The sequence below is a fragment of the Manis pentadactyla genome, chromosome 5, assembly GCF_030020395.1.
Source record: "Manis pentadactyla isolate mManPen7 chromosome 5, mManPen7.hap1, whole genome shotgun sequence".
NCBI lineage: Eukaryota > Metazoa > Chordata > Mammalia > Pholidota > Manidae > Manis > Manis pentadactyla.
This window is the reverse complement of record NC_080023.1, coordinates 155,873,931-155,890,358: the sequence shown is the minus strand read 5'-3', so window position 1 is coordinate 155,890,358 and position 16,428 is coordinate 155,873,931. Positions and strand designations below refer to the sequence as shown.

The 16,428-nt window shown below is 48.3% G+C and overlaps 2 protein-coding genes across 11 annotated transcripts in view; one reads left to right on the top strand and one right to left on the bottom strand.

Annotated features, from left to right (window-relative positions):
* NCOA6 (nuclear receptor coactivator 6) overlaps positions 1-6,983 on the top strand; it is a 136,777-nt gene extending 129,794 nt beyond the window's left edge. For all 8 annotated transcript variants that reach the window (XM_036902510.2, XM_036902509.2, XM_036902513.2 and 5 more), the window contains one exon: positions 5,867-6,983. In XM_036902510.2, the coding sequence (XP_036758405.2) occupies positions 5,867-5,910 (44 nt within the window). In that variant the 3' untranslated portion in view covers positions 5,911-6,983. The remainder of the gene's footprint in view (positions 1-5,866) is intronic.
* A 142-nt stretch (positions 6,984-7,125) lies between these two features.
* TP53INP2 (tumor protein p53 inducible nuclear protein 2) lies at positions 7,126-16,306 on the bottom strand. Of its 3 annotated transcripts, none has more exons than XM_036902514.2 (4): positions 16,085-16,306; positions 12,162-12,336; positions 11,442-11,730; positions 7,126-10,900 (listed from the first exon to the last, which is right to left on the bottom strand). In XM_036902514.2, the coding sequence occupies exons 2-4, from the start codon at positions 12,283-12,285 to the stop codon at positions 10,648-10,650; spliced, it is 666 nt and encodes a 221-aa protein (XP_036758409.1). In that variant the 5' UTR covers positions 12,286-12,336; positions 16,085-16,306; the 3' UTR covers positions 7,126-10,647. The 3 variants fall into 3 exon arrangements, with proteins under 3 accessions (XP_036758409.1, XP_036758411.1, XP_036758410.1); XM_036902516.2 differs by having other exon boundaries at positions 11,442-11,610; XM_036902515.2 differs by lacking the exon at positions 16,085-16,306 and adding an exon at positions 15,150-16,055.
* Positions 16,307-16,428: the final 122 nt, after the last annotated feature.

The following is a 16,428-nucleotide window of genomic DNA, read 5'->3' as shown; positions in this document are numbered from 1 at the left end:
CAGAACTCTCAATAATTTCCCATCTGCCTCTCTGGCTGCTCCTTCTCAGTCTCTGTTCCCAGACTTCGATCCTAAGTTGTCTTTTCTCTTCAACTTGTATTTTCTCCCTAACTGATATCATGTATGCCCCCCTTCTTTAGTTAGAACCTTTCACAGAAGACTCATGCATTTGTATTTCAAGTGCACATCTCTAGAGATCTTAAGACAACTGCTTGTATATCCTTAACGGGACTATAAATTCGACATGTCTGAAACTAGAACTTGCGATTTTCACTCCCAAGTCGGGTCTGCTGCCACTGTTCCCCCTTAGTGAATGGCACCACCACCTGTCCATTAAGCAAGTCCCCCATGGCACCTCTCTCCTCACCCTCACAACCATCACAGAAAGGTGATTTGATCTCAGGTGGCCTGAATTCGTCACTTTCCCCATCTTCACTGCTACCCTAACTTAAATCCCTTCAGTGACTTATCATTGTAAGTAGGATTCAGGTCTAAAGGTCCTGTGTGGTCTGGCCCCCATCAGCCTCTCCTAGACTCATCTGATTCCCACAGCAGCCAGACATGCCACCCTCTTGCCTCTCACCACAAGCCTGCATGTGTGTTCCGCCTGTTGCAGGGAGTGTTCTTCCTTCCTCCTCCTCCTCATCTCCTCGCTAACCTTCTGTTTTCCCTGCTTGGCTCATCTGTTGCCACCATGAGGAATCCTGGCACCATGTTCTCCTTCATAACACCCCAGTTGTAACTTGGTCTATTTATGTGCTAGGTAATTAATATATTTTCTCTGTTAGGGCAGGAGATGTACGGTTTTGCTCACCACTGTATCCCTGGTGCCTAGTATGGTGCCTAATACAAAGAGGTATACAGTTAGTAATTATTAAGTTAACTATATCAAATATATATCAAATACTTACCACATGCCAGGCTCTGGGGATACAATAGTGAAAAGACAGAGTCTCCGTCTTCTTCATATTGATTATATGCTAGTAAGACTCTTAATATTGTCTGTTAAATGTTAAATGCTGTGATAGCAAAATTACATGGTATTGTAGGAGCATATAGGTTTGTTCCTCTGCCAAGTCAGAGAAGGTTTCCTGTGGAAGATGATGTTTACACTGAGACCTGAAGAATGAGGAGGTACTATCCCAGCTACAGGGTTTTCTCTAGGCAAAAGGTATACCGAGTACGGAGGCCCAAATCTGAGGGAGGGTGTGATACCTTAACCCTCTCAGGAAATGTGCTGAGCTTGAATAGCTTGGGTTGGGCAAGAGCTGGGGTCCTGGCCAAATGCCCGATACCAGCAGGGCTGCTGAGAAATAGTCAGATACCACTAGGATTCCAACCTGAAGACCAGGGCAGGTTGCGGTGTACCAACGCCAGACACCAGACACTGACCTGAGAACTCAGCTGTCATTGTCGGGTCATGATTCTGGGTGGAATTTCATAATTCATGAGCTCAGAAGAGCCCCTGGAGATAGGCTACAGGTCTCTAGATCATACGCAGGTAAAGCAGAGGTGTAGAAGTCCCCTCAGCCCACCAGGCATACCGCGTACACCACAGGCAGGGGTCGCCACTCTAGATGCAGAAACAGAGCCAACAGCTTTCCTCCTCTTCCCTGGGAATCACCTCCTAGGCAGAAACTTGTTTGGAAGGGAAGTTGTATGAGAAAATCTGCTTCCCTTCAAGTCTGTGTATTCTTTTATTTAGCTCCTCACTTTCCCAAAGGATCAAGGTTTTCTAAGCTGTAGAATATGGTGTGTAAATTAAAGCAGGAAAAAAAATGTTGGCCTTTAGGGATTTTACATGCCAGATTTTTGGAAACTTGACCTGAGCCCAGAGTCTCAGGACACTGTCATTTACAGTGCACCAGAAAGAATTAATCTAAGGAGCAGTTTGGAAGTTAAGAAGAGATGCCCACATTAGAGCCACTGTGTGGAGAACTGCCAGCCAAGAAAGATGGAATGGTGGAACACGTTTTAGAAGGGGGGTGTACACTCCAACTGGCCATTGTCCCAAGGTGGTAGCAGTTATATTGGAATGCCAGCCCCATCCATGTCTTAAGGCTTAGCAAGTGGCTTAGAAAAGGCTATAATGACACAGACTTTGTGGTACAGCACAGAGGGCTACAGGTAAGTGTCTCCCTAGAGGATGGCAGAGCAGAACTCTCTCCAGACCCCAGGAGTCACATAGACATCTCCAATCAGCCTCAAGCCCTTAGGCTGTCAGTTCTTAACTGTCCTAGGGTAAGTTACCTTTTAAATCAGAAATGAATGCTATAGCTCTTTTGGTTTTTAACTGTTAGAGTTGTTGGATCCAAAATAAAGAATAAATATGCATATTATTTGGGCTGCTATACTGTATCCAAAAATGTGAGCCAAAGTTATAAAACAACTTTTTGTGATTGTAAATGAACCCATATCCAGGGAGTGATCATAAAATATCAAGGTAGTTTCTAAAATTTGTATGTCTCAAACTTGGAGACATATGTAGTGCTGGGTACCTGAAACATCTTCCTGCGGCATCTTAAAGTTTTGAGAGGAGAGAGGGTTTTGCCTTTTTGCACTCATATATAAGGTTTTGGTCATATATGCACAAACAGAATCAGGAACAGACTGTATTTTTCATGAGAATCTTGAAAGCTGAGAAGAATTATGAGCAGTTTATAATGATAAATATTGGTACTTTTGTACTGTCAGGGAACCGGTGATGTTAATCATGCTCCTGCTGTGAGAACAGTTTGCTTACATCATGCTGGCCAAGGCCAACTAGATGCCAGATTGGAGCAGGTGGGATGGATGGTCTCTGGGCAAGTCCAGGGAGGCCCAGATGGTTGACGGGTCATTCTCTAATCTGTTGTTTTGTTTTTGGTTGGTTGGGTTCCCCTACTCATATCCCACTTCTAATTACAGACACAAAAATTAACTCCCACAAATCAGTGAACAACTTTTTAAAATTGCACTTAATCAAGTCTGTTGTTTACAAATACACAAATGAGTAGTAGTTCTGCTTCCTGACATGAGTTCCCCATTAACACAGATACAATTTTTCTAGTTTCCCTTGTCATTCCTTATTTACTCTTAATACTCACAATAGTTTTATGTTATATTTTCAACTGACAAAAAGGATCAGTAGTTAAACTTTAAAGTTTAATGTGTAAGTTTGAGACCCAAGAAAATATGCTAATATGAGGGAAGTTCAGAGTACCGTGTAATAAGCAGCAGCTGTGGGTGTCCCTGGAGTGTCCTAAGATGCCTCTGACAGCAAAGTGGGGTGATAGCCCTATCCTACCCACAGCCAGTGACTTGAGAAGCTACAATCTACAAAAACGCAGAGTTGAATGTATACGGATATTCTTAAAATAGAAGTGTTATTATTGTGGAGATAAAGCCCTGAACAATAACCACGTGAAACTGAACACTTGTAGCATCATTTAGAAACCAGCCACTCAAATTTTGAAAGGATATTTTCAGAATTTTTTTTATAAGTAAAAAGAAATCTTGGCTAGAAGTAGTACAGTAAAAAGCACAGTGAAGTAAGCAAGGTCAAGGTCAATTTTTAAAACTCCTCAGAAGGTAAAGCCCACATACTGGAAGATTTAATAGGGCCTTGTACTGTAGATTTGGTCAAATTTGCTTATGGTCAAAATGAGGCAACCAGGCTGGAAAAATGTCCTCAACAAAATACAAATTCAAATTTCCCTTGAGGACATACATGGACAACCACCTGAAAGACTGTTACTGAGTTTTTTAAATATTAAAGAACTATATCCAGTTCTTTACCATATGGTTGGTTCTAAAATACTAATGTAAATTATATACACTATTAGTCTTTGGACTATTTATATATCCATGAAGACATTAATTTGTAAAATCCTTGAGGATTTAAAAAACAGAATTTTCCAACAATACATGTGATTTTTTTTTCCAGTATGTTATTGACTGTAGGGGCTTAGGAGTGGGATTATCTTTCCAGACAGATTCATAAAAGCATCAAAAGTGACTTTGCTCTATGACACAGATTGGCTAGATTTATCCAGGGGAGGTGATAAGAGACTTCAAATCAGGTTGATACAGTTTTTTCCTCATAGAAATATAAATATACCCTCTATACCATCACTCCCACCTACCACCCCAGTATCTAAAAAAAATTTTTTTTGTAGTTTCTAGCACAAATTGCTTGTTTACTCAAGACCCCACTCACTGATTCATTCTCAGTAGCAGAGGCAGCCTACCAATCCCTGGGTGCTTTGGAGCAGTGACAGATGGGAACAAGCTGGGAAGGAGGAGGGAGAGGGAGAGCCTGAGGTTGATTACCCCGCCCCCCACCTCCTCACCTCTTTTCCCAACTACGGATGTGTTCCTCAGCACACCATTTGATCCTTCATTATCACAAAGGAACAGATATTTTTTCTAAGAGTGAACACTTAGTAAGATAAAATTCTGTGTATTTTTACTGCAAGTGACAGATTTGCTACAGTGAAAATGAAGTTTGAGAGTTGGTTATGAGGACTTATGTGCTGTGTGAGATTCTTAGTTTATACATGGAATTAACACCATTAGCAACAACATCCTGTCAGATTAATTGTCCTCTAGTGAGTCGGTCAGAGACTAATTCCGCCACATGGCACAAGCCACAGTACCTCCAGCAGGAAGATACACGTATTAAAACTTACAACAGAAGCCCAGAAACTCTGTACAGGTCATCTCATGGAGGCCTCGTGTCTCAGCAACTATGATAGCTAACAGAGCAGTAAAACGTCTGCTTTTTGCACCTACCATTTGAGTCTGGATTCTCAAAATGTTATTATAAAAAATAAGAATTGCCTAGAACACTGAACCTAACACGTGGCATCAGAAAATTCATCCTAGTTCCCAGAAATGGATAAATCTGATCCATTTTACACATTAATGAGTTAGATAGAAGACTTTTTTTTCCCTCCTTGATGGGAAGTAATTTTAAAACATTATTTTCATATTAAAATCAAAGTATCTACTGTGGAGCAGCATAAAAAAAAGAATGAGGATGAATTTTTTAAATCAATATGAGATTTAAAGAAATGTTTGCATTTGGAGAACCTCAAGCTATTCATTGTACTCTGCTGTAGAAGACGTGTGGAAAATTTTTTGAGAAAACAGTTTAAATGTGGGATAAGACAAGTTAAGACACTATGATAATACAAGAGGAATTAAAGGAATTAAAACACTCACTCCCATTTTATGTCACAGTTAACCCTGTGTGTCAATCACTCAGATCCCACCTCGTCCATGAAGCCCCTTGGCTCACCTTGGCCTCCAGAACAGGCTGTGGCTTGCTCTGAACTGCCTCCATGCCTGTATGTATCCACAGCTTTGGTATACCTAGACACTTGTTGACCATGGGTCACTGGGTCATGGTCACGTTTAGGGACTTTGACTGTAGCAAGGCAAAAAGAGTTCCTTATTGCAAAAAAAAAGGAAAAATGGCTTGACTTCAGAAGGGATCCAGAGACTGGTTTGTGTCCTCTGACACAGTTTACTCGCTTGTACCTTCACTCATTGAGTTCTCACTACCATCATTTCATTGGGTGATGGAGATTGTGGTTAATTGCCCAGCTAAAGAAGCTCTTCCCACCCTGCCACTTTTTCCAGTGCGGTCATCTCCTGCCACCTGTATCACATTTCCCCAGTTGCCAGGCCCTAGAATACAGGACCATACCCTTTTCTCACAGAAGTCTGGCACACTGTGCACGGAGTGCCCCTTTGGAGGCCCTTAGACTGATTCAGAGGCCAGTAGTACTCCACTTATGTCTCCCTGGTTTTTGTGGACTGCCTAAAAGCACTGCTGTGAAGAGTTGCCTCAGCTGAACGTGTCCTTCCTTTCCCCCAACAGACATAACCAGTGCAGTGCAATCCAAACGAAGAAAATCCAAGTAAACAAGCTGGATGGCGACTTGATACTTGTAAATGTGTGTGAATTTTACAAAAAGCAATTTTGAGCTGTGACTTTTTAAAATCCATTTCTGTACAGATAGTCATTTTAATAATGTGGCCCTTTTCCTAGTCCCTGCAACCCGTTTCTTAAAGTGCAATGGGGGAAAGCAGAGTTGTTGAACCTTTTTGGTGTTGCCAGATGAAGTTCAAGCTTTCTAAAATGTTGTCATGTATTGAAAGGAGCTAATACGATTATGTTATTAGTTTTCACATTTCCTAAACAGCCTAGAGTACAGGGTGAGCATTTTTAGGTCTTCTAATGATGTATTGTGCTGTGGAAGTACTGTGTGTGAACAGCAGTAGTGGGAGCAACAGGAGTCTTCTCATATGGAAATGTTGTAAATAATTTTATTATATAGTGTTTTGGATGTATTTGTTGTAGAAATGGACCAGTGAATAAAGAGAATCTAAGGGTTTGTACAATGTGAAATACTGAATGTGTTAAATAAATGTCATTGTCCTAGAACATAAATGTATGTGATTGGTAAGGGATTATTGGGTGAGCAAGTTCGTGCTTTGGACCACAAATTAATAGGAGCAGCCTTCTTTGTGAATCAGAATCCCTTCTTTTCCTCATGCACCTGGAAAGTTGAGGAAAATGAACATACTTGCTCACTCAATTCCTTCTTGGCTTTGAAGAAACTACCCTTTCAGCACTGTACCAGGCACTTTGGTATATGTCTGTCAAATTAATTTTGGTTGCACATAACAGAATCAACTTAAGGATCAAGGCCACTTGGGATTTTCTAGGGACATGAAGCTATCAGTAACCCAGACAGCAATTTTTCTCCACCTCATACATCTGCTTCTCCATGCATATGATAGATTTCTCCAAAACAACTCTAATTATACCTTCTCTATTCAAAAGATAAACACAGACTGACCAGTAAGATTTTTTGTATAACAGTATCAAGAATCTAGGCCAGTTTAGGTCAACTTTCCACCTTTAGTCCAGTTCTGTGACTAGAAGGAGCAGTTCCTAAATAAAAGTGGTCATTTTGTGTTACATACTTCAATGATGTCCACTGCATTCCACTTTTTAGCTGCCCTGTTTCTCATCTCTATCAGCTTCTCATCAGCATGCCCAGGTTTTCCCCTTTTCTGGTTCAGTTTTTAACCTAAAAATGTATAGCCTCTAAACCAGCTGCTTCTGCCTCCACCTCACCACCAATGTTCAGGGGACCCCAGTGCTTGGGGCCCCATCCTTGCTTTGGTCTGGGCCTCGACCTTCTGCTACACGGCCTACAGCTAGACAGACACTCCATCCCTTCCCCTGCAGTGGCCCCTCGCCCTTGCCACACCCAGTGCCTGAGACCAAAAGGATGAGTTGGTGATTTTCTGTTATGTTATTCTCATCTGTTTCAACTGTCTCTAATACATGTCTTGTGTTATAGGAACCCTCTAAAAGTAGAGTTATTTATGACTCAGACCCCTCATTGGCCCCATTTCCAGCAAGCTTACCTACCACCCTCTTCCTTCCCTGTATGACAGACACAACCAGTACCAAAGCCAGCCTAATAATATTGCCCTAGACTAATAATGTGCCTGAGATTGCAAAGTGCTTCTCCTGCTTTAGCTCTACTCAGGAAGAAAGCATAATGTGCTTTAAATAGATTTTTATTTGTTTTTCTTTATATTAATTTTTTTTCCCATAGAGGAATAACATTACAGTCTAATAATCAGAATCCTGTTACACACATACACAGGCATGCCACGTGACCAGGTCGAGGTGGTTGTGTCCTTGAGTCTGTCGACACATCACACATGGTCAACCAGTCTCCTCCTTTCAGCCAGTCTCAACACAAAACACCCAAGAGGGATGCACTCAACTTGTTGGTTTCATTTGGAACTAGGTGGCAGGGCAAGAGGAAAGATGAAAGGAACTATGGTGTGTCTGCACTTGGTCCCCTCACATAAAGCCTCATGACTTTAAGAAGTAATCCAAGAGCTCTTGAGGGGTCTGGGATCCTTGTTGCACCTAAGACATGGGTCAGAGCAAATTGATCAGGGTTCCAGGCAGGGGTTAGGGAGCAGGCATACTCCAAAACAGCACAGCATTCATACACACATGGTACTCTGCTGGGGCCAGACTGGCTAAGGCTGGAAAATAACACCCAGCTTGAGGAGAGCACTCGCACGTCTTGGGGAGTTACTGTAAGTCATCCTTTGATGTAACCGAGACTCACTATAGAAACAGGTCCCTCTGACATACTCAGATTTGGCTAACTGCTGGAAGTATTAACAGTAATACTCACAAACTTCTCCAGGGTCTCGGAAAACATTAGTCAAGACAGACTCTCTAACCCCCTCCTGTCTAAGGTTGCATAGGACTTTGTGAATTCTGGTTCCCTCATGTATTCAAGTTCTGTGGTTTAAAAATAAAAATCCTGAAGCATGCTCAAGGTGAAAGGCACATACACAGTCAATACAGCATGACAAGGTCTGATGCTTCAGGAGTCAGACTAGCAGGAGACTGAGTAGTGTTGGTTCTTAGAAATCTATACACAATTAAAATATTGCCACACTCAAATGCTACAGAGTCTATAGGAAAGTACAAAAAACAAGTGTTGCAACCAGCCAGGTGATGAGATTGGAGGGTTTTAGAACTAGAGGAGCCTCCAGAAATATGGGCAAGGAAGGGAGGGACCTTTTTAAAGTTGAGCCAAATGCCTTATAACTCACTCTTCCCCCACTAGAAGGATCATGGGCACTGCCTAGGACAGCCTAGGCCCCAGCTGGTAGCAAAGGAGTGGGCAGGAAGAGTTGGAGAGTTTTAGCGGGAGCTCTGAAGACCCTAAGATGGCTGTGAAGTGACCAGGTCATAAATGAAGGAAAATCTTGGGGAGAGGAGCAAGGTTGTCAGCAATTGGGGCATTGGGACTTTGATCTGCTTTTTTAGTATAGACTTGGTTTACTCCTTTGGATGGGAGACCCACCAGGGCTTCCTCTGTCCCCATCCTGGCATCCATGGGGCTACCCCTCCCTTACCCATACATCCCACATGAGGCTTGGGGCTGTAGGGTCAGGGAGGGCAGCTGCCTTTGCCCTCATGGGATTGCAGTTTTCTCCAAGCCTCAGCTTGGCTGTAAGGCCTGGAAACCTGGAACGGGGGCAAGGTGGAAGACCTATGTGAGTATGTAACAGGAATTCTTAAGTTTCAAGGAAGAAAGAGCACGCACTAGAAAAGGACATAAGAAAAGGGAAGCAACTTGGGGCATCCCAAGAGGCTGCTGCTGGTGTCTGAGCCCAAAATTCAGTTCCACCCCAAGGAGGAGAAAGCTGGCTGCCTGTCCCGTGTCCTACCTAGGGATTCGTGTTCCTTCATCCAGGTACTTACTAGATGAAAGGAGAGAGGAACCACAGGGCACCCATTTCTTCCCACCAGCCTTTAAAAAGGAAGAGAGCCCTGGGGGAAATGAGAGTCTCCCCTTGAAGGCCCTGAACCTGGATAAGGATTATTTGGGGATTGGGACGGTGGGCTCCTGGTCTCCTACCCATGGTTTATTAACCTTCCTGGGTAGGGTTTGAAATACAGTGTCAGAGGCAAGATGAAGGCTGAGTGTCAGTCTCGGGATAGCTTCACCCTACAGCTTGTGCTCCCAAGTATCATTCCTCTGCAATCTTACTTGGGTGTACACTTCCTCTGCCTAGAAGCCCTCTGGCCTGCAACTCTGCTAAGCTAGTTCTAGCACCTTGGGCATGTGAACAGATTGCCAGGATGGAAGGGCCTTGCCCAGCCTCTATTCCTGGGGTGACATATTGGGGGTGGGACGGCAAGGTACTTAACTAAGCCCTTGAGACTCAGGAGACTGCAGAGGGGTAAATTTCAGGAAGATTTGGGAGGTGGGATTACAAGAAAGGAAAGTGGGGGCAGACTCCAGGCTCCAACCTGAGAGCAGGGCTTGGCATCTCTGAGCAAGCACAGTGCCAGCTCCCATGACGCCCTGCTTCCTACAGCTTCTCAATCTACTTGTCCTATTTCCAATAGGCTGCCTCTTTCCCGCGATTCCCTTCACCTTCTCCCTCTAACACACATCTCACAGTCCTCTTCCACATACTTCACCATTCCAGGCCTAAGCAGCTCCAAAGAGCCCAGCCCCGGGGAGAGGGAAGGGGGGAGACTGAAGAATTATTTAGTCTCCCCCTGCTCCCAGTTCATTTAGAAAGGAATTACTGGGAATGAATAATAAGGAAGCGGAGTGAGTGTAGAGCCGAACATGAGACAGGGTGAGGCTTGTAAGGAGGGAGTTATGGTGGGGAAAGTGCCAGATCTGGGACTGGTAGAAGACTCAGAAATAGGAGTGGGCCAGGGTTAGAACACTGGAGGACAAGCATAAAGGGGGGGTGTCAGGTCAAAGATGGGGACGGGGACCAGAGAAGGATGGAGTGTGTCAGGGGAGGGAGAGATGGAGGATTAGATGCTGTGATATGGGGGCCAGAAAGAGGGAGGGTGAGGGGTGGGGGTGGGGTACAGAAGCGGATTGAGGATCAGAGATGGGGAAATTGAGGGAGAGTAGAGGAGGGTGGCTATCACCACACCCCCTCACACTTAAAAGAGGGAGGCTATGGTGTCCAGACCCGGTAGGGCTGCGGGCGCCGCTCGAGCAGCACACTGGCTGCGGGCGATGGGGCCGACGGGTCGGGAGGCCGCGAGAGGTTTGCGGCTCAGCTGGAAGACGCTCAGTAGTTGAACTGGCGCTGGCACGGCTGGTAGACGAAGCTGCCCTGGTGCTTGGGCCGGCGCGGGCGGCTCTCGCGGACGCGGTTCTGCCGTTGCACCACTTTGGCGCTCAGCGCGTGGCGCTCCGCCCGCTGCCGAGCCCGCTGTTGCCACCGAGCCTGGCCCGCCTTCTCCAGCAGCGAAGCCCGCGGAGGCAGAGGGGCGGCGGCGTGGCGCAGGGCCCGGGGCTCCCGACGGGCGGGCGCCAACTCCCTGCGGGGACAGAGCAGGGCTTGGTCATGGCTGGACAGGTTGGGGGACGGAGGAGTGCGCTGGGACTTCCCACCCCGTCCCCTATCTTCCCCTCGGCACCGTGTTACCTCTGCTTATACCAGCCCTTCTCCAAGTCAACTGGAGGTGCTTCCTCGGTTCGAACTCCCGTGGCAGGTAAACCAAACCCCAGAGCAAGCTTGGCTCCAAACCCCAGTTCGGCCCTGGCCTACAGTACAACCCTCTACAGACGGCACCCCTTCGGCCCTCCGACCTCGCCCCTCCCATCTCCAGACCCCCCGCAGGCCACCTAGTTCTTCCCTCCCAGACCTCGCCGAGGCCTCGAGGTCTTGCCTCGCCCCATCCAAGGCCCCGCCTCTCTGCCTTCAGCCAGGCTTCTGGGCTCGTCCACGCCCTTTGCCTGGAAGAAACGCCTCGAGCGTTATCAGTGTGCGGCGGGCTCCAGGGCTCGCTCCCCCAGGCCGGGAGCCGGGCCTCTAAGCCACGCCTCTAGGCCTACGGGCTCCGCCCCCGGCCCGCTCACCCCTCGCTGAGGTCGCGGTCAGGCAGGGCAGCCTCGGGGTGCGGGGAAGCGGGCCCAGTCTCCAGCACTATGGTGCTGCCGGTGACGTAAACGGACATGCTCGGGTGCTCGATGAGGAGATCCTCCAAGGGGCTGCTCTGGAGGCGAGCGGGCCCGAGTCCGGGCCCCTCTGCAGTGAAACAGGCGGGAGGGGTAACAAACCAGCTCTCGTCCATCAAGGAGGGCGCGGGCGGAGGGCGGCCCGCGGGGGCAGGGGCGGCCCCGGGGCTGGGTGGAGCCGAGTAGCTGTCTACGGGGCGCGGGAGGGAGAGCCATGCGGAGGAGGGGGCGCAGCGGGGCGGGACACACACACACACACACATACACACACACACACACGGGACACAGATGGGCGGGGAGAGAAAGGGCGACGTTAGTCGGACCCACCACCCCGCCCGCCGCGTTCACGGGCACCCAGAACTGGAGTCTGGGCTGCCCTAAGGCCCATGAGGTGTGAGCCTAAACCCTGGGCCGCCAGAAGATGGCCCGCGCTTGCATGGGGTGGGGCCCTGTTACCCCACCTCCTGTGTCACTGCCTCAACCCCCGTTTGCCCAGTAGGCCTGAGGGAGGTCCCCAGTCCCCCAATAGCTCCCTTCCCATCTGCTGCTCGGTCACCTGCCCTTCACAGGCCCAGGAGCCAGAGTCAGAGTCAGAGTCCTGGCCCCCGACGCAGGCCTCACCCGGCAAATCAATGATGAGCCAGCCGTCCACTTCACCCTCTTCGGAGACGAAGGCTTGAGGGCAGTCGGGGTCCTCGGGGGGCGGGGGCGTGCTGAAGAAGAGGCTGGTGAGGCGCTGGAACATGGTGAGGGAGTGAAGCAGCCGCAGGGGGGCGCTCTACGGCAATGCAGAAACCTGGGAGGCGTAGAGGGGAGTCAGCACCACCACCAACTGAAGTTCACCTCCACTACCTGGGGTCTATGTGTGGAAGCTTTGCAGTATGTACACTTTCTGGTAAGTCAGCCTGATTGCAGACTTTTCTGTTTTCTGTGTAACCTTAGGAACTTCTTTAACTTATCTGTGCCTTAGTTTTCTTGTCTGTCAAATGGCAAAGAGTACCCTCCTCTGGGCCCTTACAAGAATGAAATGAACTAAAAATAGTATCCTTCTCTGGGCTCTAACAAGAATTAAATGAGCTAAACACAAAATGCTTAAAACAATATCTGGGCACAAAGTAAGCATTCAATAAACTATTCAACTAGTTATGAGTATTATTGCATGCTCTGGGGACATGAAGGAGGTATATATATTACCAGACTCCATCAAGGAAGTCCTCTGGAGTATTGACCACCCAAGATGGATCTTGAAGGATAAATAGGAGTTCTCCAGGAAAGGAAGAAAATGCCTAATATTGTGAGTTTTTGTTATCATCAACACAATATATCTAACATTCATGTGCCAGGTACTGTACTAATAACTTTACCTTTATCACCTCATGTAATCCTCACAACAAGTTTATTAAGTGAGTGTAATTATTATCCTTTTTTTACAGGTGAAGAAACTGAGACTCTGGAAGGTACGGTAACTTGCCCAAAGTCTCACAGCTGGTAAGACACAGAGATAGGATTTGAACCAATTCAAATCAGATTCCAGAGGCAGCACCCACAATCACTATACTTCATTACCTTTGCTGAGTGTCTGTCTGGATTAGGCATTTTAACTTGGTGGTCAAGGGCCATGGTCCATATGTATTTTTCTGGGAAGAAGGACCTTGATTCCCATCAGGATTTCCTAAAGAGCACTTAGTGATCCCAGAGATTAAGAACCACTACTGGAGTCTGGGTAGCAGAAATCCCACAGAACCACTACCATGTGATCATGCAGGCCTCATTGTGTCTGTCAGAGGAGGTTGAAGATACTATTTCTACAGGCCCTCCCCACTCTTACCCCTTGTTCCCAAGCTTCTGCTCAAGAGCAGTATCCTTGGTGAGGAGGAGGATCAGGTTGCCTGGCCCCAGGGAGACAGGAGGTCAGTGGGAGGTGATAGATAGAGGCAGAGAACTATCAAACCCCAGGAGCCCTTAAGGGTGAGCACTGAGTGTTAGACCACGACTCAAACCCTCAATTAGTCCTTCCCTGAGTGAAGATAAGGAAGGAGACCCCTTGCTCCAGGAATGCAGACACCAAGTTGGTGGCTGTAGATCTGCCCCTTGCCCTACCTCAGCCTACCTCAGGACTAGACCTGGGCTAGGGGTCCACTGGATGTCCCTAAAGCCTTACCCTCCACGTCTCTCCCAAAAAGATGGTTAACAGTTTTGCTACTGAGGCACTTGTCACCTTTCGCTAAGGATATTTCCACAGTTCCTATAGAACTCCCTGGGGGCATGTCCACACTTGCATTCCATGAAGCATTCTAGTCTTACTGCTAGCCCACATACGGTATTTCGATACTTGTGGATACCTCTCCCAGTCCCTGGGAATGTTTTCAAACTTGCCTCATAGAGGTTAAAATCACATAATCTCTATACATGGAGAGTATTTCCACATTGGCAGGCCCACTGTGGGCTCCAGAAGGAAGTGTTCCGTGGGTGCTAGCTTCCCTAGTGGGAGATCCACAGGGATTATGAAAGGTTGGTCTACCACCAGCTAGTGCCTGCCCAGCAGAAACCACATATTCCAACCCATCTATAGCCACAGGGAGTTAGTGACTCGGTTACCAAAAATCCAGAAAGTATGGCCCCTCATGAAGGAAGAGAAGACTGAGGCCTTTATGAGACACACCCTCCTTCCAAGGACTTACTACTCCATTAAGAAGATGAAAGGGAAGTTAGAGCTGTTTTAGGGACCCTCATATTCATCAACCTGTTTTACAACCTGAGCATCAGAGGACATAGTCTATCCAAAGACACACAGCTAGATGGTGGCAGGGCAGGCCTACCTGTAGGTCCCTGAGCATTCAGTCCAGAGTGTATACAGTTAATTCCTCAAAATATAATGATGCAGGGGAGATAGGGAGGTCAGACAGGTGTCAAACCTTGATCGAGTCACTGCCCACCTTAGAGCCCCTCTGCCCAGTGGGGTTCCTGACACCAAGATTCTTCATGCATTTACCAAAGCACTCACACTGTGTACTAGAACCTGCTCTGGGCCTTCTCAAATGACCTCAGATTGAGGTAAGGGAGGCCCAGACGGGAGACTCCCCACCCGAGGTCACACAACAAGTCAGTGACAGAGCCAGGAGTGACAGTAGCACCAGCCAGCCAGTGCCCGCTCCCTCTCATGACCACTGGGGGAGCCTCCCAGATTTTCTTTCCCAGCCCTGCCAGCTTCCTGGTTCTCACATTCCCAGCCCTGCTCCGGGGAGAACCATTTCCTTTATAACTACAGCAGCTGTGCCTGGAATAGCACTTAAGCCCCAAGCCACCTTTACCGGAGCCCATCCTTGAGCAAAACCAGACTGGGATGGGACTCCTGGCTTAGCCTCTAGGCCCATCTACTTAAAAAGTCATATGCTCTCCTTCTACCCCTCTCCTGCCCCTCTGTGAGCAAAGAGAGGAGCAGCACAAGCCTTGTAATCACCAGCACTAGGCCAGGCTACAGGCCACAGCTTTCCTAGCTGACAACTCTAGAGATTGGGGTGGTGATAAAGAGCCAAACAGAGGGGAACTCTCACCCGCCACCCCACCCCAAAGTCAGCCCTGGAGACACTGATGCAGCCAAAGACTCACCTTTTTGTGGTCAAAAGAGCTGGGTGGCAGCAATTTTACTAGGCTCTGGGACTCCAAGATACAGATGAGGGTCAGTGCCACAGAAGGGACCCAATCTCCAAAGACCTCCTGGAGAAGTGAGGAGAACTAGGAGGCCTATCAAATTTGGATGGTGCTGGGCCCAAGGTAGAGACCCCAGTGGAAGAAGGATGTGTAACTTGTTAATTTGTATTGAGCTCCGACTAGGCATGTGCCCATGGCTAATGCATCTGTCACTCAGTAGGCATGACTCTAATTGCCTGGATGACCTCGAGTAAGCTGCTTCCCCTCTCCAGGCCTCAGTTTTCCCTTCCATGAAATGGGATTGGAGTGATGTCAGCTAAGGCGCTGTACACATGTCAGGGATTAGGAGGACATTATGTTAGTTCTGGAGGTGCAGAGCCTGGAGTCAGCCACCATCTGGCACTGCCCCAATGACCTGTAGCTGGAGTTCCAGGCCGCCCTTGAACTCCTGACGACTCCTATCCCCCAACCTAGACCCAGCAGCACCGTCAGAACCCTTCTCAAGTCCCAAGGAATAAGTATAGGAGTAGAGGCCTGACCCCAGGCCCTGTATTAGTCCAGGAACTGCCGAGGCCCCTCCGGTCCCGCTGCCTTTCTGAAGCCCTCAGCCACGGGCCCAGCCCCGACCCAGCGCCTATAGGGTTACGGGAGGACAGGCGACCCGAGTTAGGGAATGGGGGGCGGTACCGGCCTTGGTGACGTCTCAATGTCATATGCAAATAGGGACACGTCATGGTCTACCGGGCATGCAGCAGCCAATCGGGAGGCGGGAATGCAGTCCCAGCGGCTGCCGTCGGAGATAGACAAAGACTCCAGAGCGGGGAGCGCAGGCGTGTCCCGGGGTGCGTCCCGGGGCGCGGGGAGCCCCCAGGCCAAAGCTGGTCCGGACTCACCTGGGGGTGGGGGTTGTGCGGCGGACGGGGCTGGCTCTGAGGTAGTTGTGCTTGCAAGGCGTCCCGGGGTTGGCGGCTTATTTATCACAGGCTGAGCCGCATCGCGGGGGCTGTTGCTGGGGGAGGCGCCAGGGCTACGGGTGGACGCTCGCGGCTGCTGTGCTCGCCCGCGGGGCTTTGAGTTTCTGCAGCCGTTGCTGCTCGGCTCACCGCACAAATTGGAGCGTTCAAACAGCTGATTGTGATGTCACAAAGGGGCCCGCCCGCCTCGCGTCACCGGCTGGAGGAACGGTGGCCAATCCCAAGCTGCGGATCCCCCATCCCCACCCCCTCCATGGTTGGCA